The sequence below is a fragment of the Gavialis gangeticus genome, unplaced genomic scaffold (assembly GCF_001723915.1).
Source record: "Gavialis gangeticus isolate Ggan-Ray unplaced genomic scaffold, GavGan_comp1, whole genome shotgun sequence".
NCBI classification, from domain to species: domain Eukaryota; kingdom Metazoa; phylum Chordata; order Crocodylia; family Gavialidae; genus Gavialis; species Gavialis gangeticus.
Genome location: NW_017728983.1, coordinates 4,762,435 through 4,770,680, shown reverse-complemented (window position 1 = coordinate 4,770,680; position 8,246 = coordinate 4,762,435). Strand labels below are relative to the sequence as shown.

The window sequence follows — 8,246 nt, the reverse complement described above, 5'->3', positions numbered from 1 at the left end:
GCTGTGTTTTAATTTAGTTTGTTGCAAAAGAATAAATTTGTTCTTGAAACAATGAGTGAATCCTTTCCTGATCATCTCAAACATCCATTTTCTTGTTCACTCCTAGATGGGAGATACCCAAGCTTGGGGGAAATCCAGTACCAAGAAGACTTTGGAGTTGGATTATTTTCCAGGGAATCCCAGCATTGATCCTTCAAGTTCCCAGGAAAACACAGTAATTAGGATCAAGTGATACCAAGCAGTTTAGAGGTAGAAAATGATGTAAATGAAAGCATTGAGGCTGGATAAATACTAACCTAGATGGATAAATTTCTCTGCAGCGAGCAGACTGCTGTCTGGGAAGTGTCTAGCAGTGTCCTTGTACAGAACAACACCCCGCCCCAACCTCAAGGAGCTCCCCTCTAGCAGTGCTTAAAACAGCTTTGAAATAACAATGAGCTAAAGACCTTAGAAACACTAGCATTCCCCCCAACGCCCCTTCTCTTAAAAAAAGAAAGCCTGAGAGAAACAATTTAAGACAGATTGCTGCAGAGCTAGCTGGTGATCATTTCTCTAGCGTGTGTCACTGGGCAGGTGAGGGGAACAAATCATTCTCTTTGTAGGAACTCTTAAGCACCACATTTGCAACAGTACTTTCAAGATTAACATGCTTTTCAAATATTCTGTGTCTTGAATACAAAAATATACAGTAATACAAAACTGAGGTTATAGACTTAAATACAGCTCAGGAAATCTGGAAATAAGGTTTGCATGTCAATATTGATTTGTCCACAGAGCAGAGATTAAATTACATAAACACACTAGTAATAATAAATAGTGTATATGTGCAAAAGAGGCTGCTTGTTTCCTTATGAGCCAGATGTAAAGATTTACAACTTTAACATTATATTTTAAAGACCAAAGTGAAACTGAATATAAAAAAGTAAAACTGATCAGTCTAGTTTCCTTGCTAAATATGAACAAAAAATAAGAGATTTAAAATAATTTCACTTAATAGTTACAATTCCAAGGATTCTCTTTAGAAACATAAACAATTTGCATCTTCTCAATGTCTCTTTCATCAGGCTTCACCTAAATACCATTTAACCAGTCTTAAGCACCAAACTGCTTAAACATCATTGGCATTGGTTTCATACTTGCAAATAAGGTATACTGCTGATATATTTTATAAATAGCTTTGCTGGTTGATACAATATTAGAAAAAGTAATTTGGCTCTCTTTCTGAACACAATGCCCATCTGAGCAGCCTTGTCCATTATCAGAACCCTTCATCTGACTCTGCGTCCCAGCCACAGGATTCCACCTGTTCATCCTGTGGGAACACAACCTCAACATTGTAGATGAAATCTGGGTCATCCTTCTTCTTCCTATTCTTTTCAAACAGCTCATCCATGATGCTTTTCCTTTTGGCCAGCTCCTTGTCATCCAGCTTGTTCATGTCCTCTTCTGGGTCAATGGCTTCTTCCCTCTGAACCTGTTCTAAACTCTGGGCCAAACTCTGTCCCTTCAAGTGTCCTTTCAGCAAACTGTATAATTTCTGCAGCTGCTGCAATGAGACACTTTCCAGGTAGGCCTTATGCCGAGGGTTATTCTTCAGCTGTTCTGCAGCTCTGCTGCAATCTGAAAAAAGATCCCAAAGGAGTGCTTGAGGCTATACTACTTCAACACGTACTGTTTCTTCAAAGCTCTTTCTCTTGGGGGAATGAGGCTGCCCTCAGAGTGCCACTATTCCATTTGAGATGTGGCCTTCCAGATCTCCCAAGGCTAGACAGCGCTAGGTATTCCATCTCCAAAAAGGAGTCTACAGACTCTCCTGCAATGCTGGTGAGAAGCAGCCTATCGCTACTCAATGAAGTACCATGTCAACAACCCACTCTACCCTTTGCTGTTTTGGGGAAGTGACCTACAGCAAGGCTGTCCAACTTCTCAGTGGTGGTAGGGGGGCTGCATGCTGTGTGGGTGCCCCTGCTGTGCTGCACTGCACAGGTTTCCTGTCTGCCCCCACCCTCCACACTGTACCATGCTGCACTGTGTGGGTCCTATCCCCTTGCTGCACCATGCTGTGCTGAGCAGACCTCTGCTGCACAGCAGGTGACCCCTGTCTGGCACCTCTGGGTTCCACAGGGGGCTCTGGTTCCTCCTATCTCCCCCAACCATAGGCTCCTTCAGCCCTGGTGGGGTGTGCCACTCTGCCCAGCTTCCAGGGTGGGTGCAGGCAGGAGAGACTGGCAGCAACGACAGGAGAACGACAGAAGTGGTGCCTGGACTGGCAGTCTGTGGCCCTTGGGTATGGCCTGAGGGCTGCCAGTTGGACAGCCCTGACCTGTGGGATGCCCAAATTAAATGTACCATACCTGAAAACTTGGAGAAGTTTCGGATTGGCATGATGCGCTTGCGAGTTTTCTCCTGGTTTTGGTCTTCGTAGATGAGGATAATGGATGGGGGCTGAAAGTGGATGCCGCATTTCTTTGCTATGCAAGTCATCTCAGCCCTTGTTTCCAGCTGATCCAAGTAAAACCTTAGAGAGCTTTGCTAAGGTGGATGTTTCTGCATGCCCTGCAAAGAAGAAAGGAAAGTGTGAATGAAACTGGCTTGGCTGCAAAGAACGTAACAGTGTGTGTAAGTCTCATTGTCTTCAGAGGACTTAAAGGCTTAAGTGCTTTGCTGAACTGGCCCTGGTGAGCAGAGATCCTGGTTTTCCCTAAAAAAAAAAAAATCCCCAATTTTCAGATTTAAAAAAGTAACCCAAAATCCACATTTTTCCATGATTAAAATGAAACACCATTTCATTTTAATCACAAAAATTTGTGGATTTTAGGTTACTTTTTTAAATTCAAAAATTGGTGATTTTTTATCAGAGAAAACCATAATCTCTGCTGATGAGTATGACACCCCTACTGCTCATTTGCAGGTTTGTCACTACTCTACTTCTGAATCTGGACTGTTCAATTATCCTATGCGTACTACAGTGTTTGTGCTACAGGTGAAAGACGGGTACTGGACAATGAAATAATACCCCAAAGATAGTTTCTATTAAAAATACATGCAACAACAAATGAATGTAACAATATTGTAACAAATCCATGACCATTTGGATCAGTTAAAAAGTTTGGGGGATAAGTTTCAGCTCCTCCAGTAGCAAAATCAAAAACCCTTACTACTGCAGCTAACAGTAAATCTCTGTCTCCTGTTAGATGGGTTCTGTCATCTCTAAATCCAATTTATATAGAGAAATGTGTCAAAAGTAGTTTCAGGTACTGCTTGTTACCAAGTCCCCCTGACAATTTTGGGATTTTACAAAAGCTCTTTTCAATTAAAAAAAAAACCCACCTTTTTTTCTTGCTTGTTGCCATATAAAGACCCACAATAAAAAAGGTTTTGATCCCACAAATACTTGTGCATGTGTTCAACTGTAAATGTATGACCAGTCCCAATTAAATCAATGGGGTGCATCCCAGGTTTCAGGTGAAGCAGATGGATAAAAGTTTGTAGGAATGGCATCTAGCTTTGTAGAGCTCTGACCCTATGATCAGCTTTGCCCAGAAACAAACTTCCTTTGCAAAATCAGGAACGAAGCAGGAACACAGAGAAACAACCTCAACATAAACTGAAAAAGAGAATTAAGAGAAACCCCTTTAATTTTTCACTTGTCATATATACAAGCTGAGATACAGCTATTGAATTTGAAGTATCCTTGTAATAGTTAAAATACAATATTACGGAAAAGATTTAAAATGTTTTTAAGTTGGGAATGTCTTTTATATAGTGGCTCTCGCTCTTTTTGAACTTGAGACACCCCCATGGGACTTGACCCACCCCTTACAGGACTCGAAGCACCTCTCATGAGACTGGAAGTGCCTCCCTGTAACTCTTGTAAATTGAGGGGTACCCCATTTCAAAACTGAATCTATTATCCTGCCGTGCTGCCCTCCTTTCAGAGAACCTGGGCAGTGGGTGCTGGGGGACGGGCTGGGCAGGGACAAGCCCAAGTCCTTCTTTATCTGTGTAAGTATCTCCTCACACCTGGAAGCCCCCTTCAAAGCATCTCATGACCCACCAGAGTGCCAAGGTGTTTAGGTGAGAAACACTGCTCTAATATAGGTATATGCACATACATACATATATACACACACACATACATATATGTGTGCGCGCGCGCGTGTGTGTAGGCATGTGTGCGTGCGCACGTGATACATACGTGATGAAGTCGCGCTGCTTGCCCCGCGGCCCCAGGCACCCCGCAGCCCGCAGACGGCTCACACGCACCGTTTGAGGCCCGCCCCTTGGCCGGAGCGGGGCGGTCGAGGACACAGATCCTGGCGCCGCCGCCAACCTCAGTTACCATGGCAGCCACATCTGCAGGCCCCCCTCGGGACTGCCCCGTGAGTTGCCTGACCTGTAGCGAAGGACCGACGGCCGGTCTCCCCACCCTCGGACAGCGTCCGCTGGGGGTGGCCGGGCCTCGGTGCGCTCCGCTGCGCGGGAAAGCGCTGGTTTAAAATCAGGCACTTACGGCGGGCTGCTATGGAGGCCTCCGCCTGAGGAGGTGGTGAGTGCGGTCCTGGGCTCGGGGAAGGAGTGGCGGGGGTGGGGGCTTCTTTACTGTCTGCGAGGCCGCCCCCTTCAGAATGGTGCGGTCTGATCCTGGCGGGGGCGGGGAGCAGCGCGCGGCGGGTGCTGGGGGCGCTCTGAGAGCTGGGCCGTCCCGCCAGCCTGCACCGGGCACAGCGCGCCTCGGGGACACACACGCACATGTGATGCATACATACATATTACCTATATACACATGGCAATCGGGGCTCGTAGTAGAGATGATATCTGAAAAAGTCTTCTTTGCAAAAATCTTGTTGGTCTCATAAAAAATATCATCTCTTCTCTGAGTCCTGATTGCCCTTTTCTCTAGAGCTACAACCTGGATACCTGATATATACACATGTACACATGTATGTATATAATATGTGTGTATATGCATATGCTTTTGTGTTTGTGTATGTGTGTGGTCTTATGTGTGCGCGCATGTGTGTTTGTGTATAGCACAAGCTTTTGTGACCCCAAGTTGACTTCATCAGATGCTGTGGAAGGCTGTGCAGGAAGCAGAGTACAGTATGAGATGTTACAATAGAGGGGGCAAGGGAGAGGGGAGAGAAAGAGGGATGGGGGAGGGGACAAGGCTGGGAGAGAAAAGCAAAGGAGCAGGAAACCCATAGGAACAAAGTGGGTGACAAAAGCTAATTCCAGTAATGAGATAAGCCCCAGTCCCTGTTTAAACCAGGCTGAACACACTCCAGTCTGTGGATGATTTCTTGTTCTGCAGTTTCTCATTCAAACTGCCTGTTTTCCCATAAAAAAATTGGTAGCCTGAGAACAGCAATCCTGAGGGTAGTGATAAAGCATCCAGGGAGGTTGAAATGTTTTTCCACAGGCCTTTGTGTCTTTCTGCAGCTGAGGTCAGATCGGCGTTCATTCTTTCTTACACGTAGAGATCGCCCTGCCTACTCATTGTAGACAGCAGACAGGCATTGTAAGCAGCCAGTGGTGCATGTGACACTAGTAGAGTTGCAGGTGAATGAGCTTTGGATGTTGCATGCCTTGTTATTAGGTCCAGTGATGATGTGGTCTGTACTGATGTGGGGATGCAGCAGGCATTTGTGTCATTTATGTGCCCAAGTGCATGCAGCGGTGTGTGATCGCAGGCTGTGGCTGCTCTGTGACTGTTCCTTTGCTCAGCGTCTGTTTTGTTGCAGGTGCAGCTGGCAGATGTGATGCGGGGCCCTTGGAAATACAGCCTCTCAATCAGCATGACCTGGCTGCTCTGCGTGGCAGGACATAGGTGTAAGCGAAGCAGCTCAAAGCATCAATATGTTTATTTAGCAAATGGAGGAACAAACAGTTTGAATCAGGGGTTGGCAACCTATTACCCTTGGTCTGCATCTGGTCCATGGACGTGGGGCTTTAGTGGCAGGTGTTCCTCCTGAGTCACTTCAACGATAAGCATTGGTTGGGTCTTGGCATCTGTCCACTGGCCTATGACCTGGGGTGGGTCATTCTGGCCGAGAGCCAGGAAAAGTTGCCTACTCCTGATCTAAGTATCTGGTAGTTTGAACAGTTGGAATGTAATTTGTATGCCCAGGATGAGAGAGGCTCTGACATAATGGAAGTGGGAAAGGCTGTCTAGCTCTCTGTTTCAGACTGCTGCACTGTGTATGAAGGAATATTGTGACCAATCAGTCTCTCCTGAAATAAAATACTTGAGCACACAAAGGGCCAAACCTGTTGGATTAAACTGGTGCTGCTGCTTGAAGTTAATGGAACTAATTGTGCTTTCATCTGCAGTAAATTTCATCTACATTAAGCCTTCTGCAACCAGGGAGATGCTTCTGCTTCTTAGTTATATGTATAATGCTGCTTCTACATTGAGCTAAATTGGAAATAAAGGAACAGTTTCTATGGCTGCTATGGCCTCCAAAGATGCTGCCTGTTATAGGAGGACTCTCAAAAAATTGTATTTGCTGTCTTCTTTTTTATGTTGGAATAACTCAAGAATGCTAAAATCATGTGAAAAGGAAGCGTACAGTCCTGTAAATATTAATTTCTGATTCCTGGTGTTGTGACTATTTCCCACAAATTTCACAGGAAAGATTTTGCACGTGTGTGTAGATGTTGTTGGAACAGCATCAGTTGGAATTAATCATTAGGGGTTTTTGAAATGTTCATATAATCAAAACCAGGGTATCATCTACATACATGTGGTTTCTTGCTGTATGTGTGTCCACATGAGTGTGCGCACACAGGCATGCTTACAAAAACAATTGCAGAAATCAAGACTAGACTAGGATAAATCTGTTGGATTGCTTGAGGTTCAGAAGAGTTATACTTCATGGTGGACCATATGTTTTGAACAATTTAAAAACAAATTTAGTCTGATAATATGATATCAAACATCAGTAGATGATTAGAATTAACTGGATTTATATACAAACAAGTACTGTAATTCCTAAGGGGCTTTTGCCTTTTCTTCAGCTGATTATTGTAGTGTGGTCAGCAGTTTTGACCACAGCTGTCTAGTTTAGGGTTGAACATCTGGAATCCTTCTTTACAGACATTAGGCAGCACAGGCTGTTGTTTAGTTAGACTATAATCCTGCAAGCACTTATACACATGCATCATTTTAAGCACTTATTTGTTTGCATGTCTGAGGACTATGTCTGGAAACTGGAGGACCAGAGGGAATTATAGGGTTCTGTCTGCTTGTCTAGTGACCTAATAAAGAAACCCCTTTATAGTGAGTCCTATCACTTAATTTTATGAATGATTCAACAGCTGCTTCCTTCAGATGGATAATAAGTTCAGACTTATTGGAACCTTCTTAAAGAAGCCCTGGGGTTGTAGTTGTGAAAATGTAGGCAATGCTGTAGGCACTGTAAATGTCTATTTTCTGTGTCCTAGATGTACTGGCCACTTGTCCTGATGTCACTGTGACTCGAGAGGTTCTCAAAGATGGATTTCACAGGTGAGTTGACTGTAATCTGTTGCTCAGATAATGTATTGGTTTACTAGTGTGCCACTTTACAGCCTTCCTCACTGTATGTTCCTGAGTGGTTCCATCTGATGCATGTACCACTGAACCCAGGCACTGCACTGAGATTACTCATGAGTAAAGTTAGCTGTGTGTATGATTTTTGGCAGGATCGGGGTATAAATATTTCACAGACATTAATCAGTTACATCGGGGTAAGACCATGAGGCCAACATGTAAAATGTATTTAATATCTTTTGAAACAGTTTATAGTGCATAAATGGGGAATTGAAAAATAAAGTAGTCATATTGATTGTCAGAGATGTGGAAATAGAATAAAGTATTGTTCCCTAAATGGAGAAGGGCAGACTCTCTGTATAAAGAAATTACATTTTTGCTATTCTTAGAACTTACTTTAAAAAAGCACATTTAATCTATGTGTGTTTTGAGGTGATCTATCTACAGTTTCATAGAGTTATCTGAAATTTGTGCATTCTTTTTTTTTACCTGCTTTTTTTTAAAGAGACCTACTAACAAAGGTAGAACTTGGAACAGTGGATGAAGACGTAGGACGTTGCAGTGTGGCGATTAAAGAACAGCTTCCAGCAGGACTCTATGTGGACCCCAATGAGCTAGCATCATTACAACAGCACAATCGAACTGAGGTAAAATATGAGGGCAAACTTCAACGAGCTAAGGAGGATAGCTGGGGAAGTGCTGAGGTCCCAGA

General features: G+C 43.9%; 2 protein-coding genes across 2 annotated transcripts in view; one reads left to right on the top strand and one right to left on the bottom strand.

The window, feature by feature from the left end:
• Positions 1-499: 499 nt before the first annotated feature.
• On the bottom strand, positions 500-4,269 carry CEP19 (centrosomal protein 19). Its single transcript, XM_019513105.1, has 3 exons — positions 4,199-4,269; positions 2,355-2,556; positions 500-1,620 (listed from the first exon to the last, which is right to left on the bottom strand). Exons 2-3 carry the CDS (start codon positions 2,482-2,484, stop codon positions 1,259-1,261), a joined length of 492 nt encoding a protein of 163 aa, XP_019368650.1. The 5' UTR covers positions 2,485-2,556; positions 4,199-4,269; the 3' UTR covers positions 500-1,258.
• A 1,163-nt stretch (positions 4,270-5,432) lies between these two features.
• PIGX (phosphatidylinositol glycan anchor biosynthesis class X) overlaps positions 5,433-8,246 on the top strand; it is an 11,710-nt gene continuing 8,896 nt past the window's right edge. Inside the window, exons 1-3 of the mRNA XM_019513096.1 lie at positions 5,433-5,832; positions 7,447-7,510; positions 8,040-8,181. Of these exons, the coding sequence (XP_019368641.1) occupies positions 5,763-5,832; positions 7,447-7,510; positions 8,040-8,181 (276 nt within the window). The 5' untranslated portion in view covers positions 5,433-5,762. The remainder of the gene's footprint in view (positions 5,833-7,446; positions 7,511-8,039; positions 8,182-8,246) is intronic.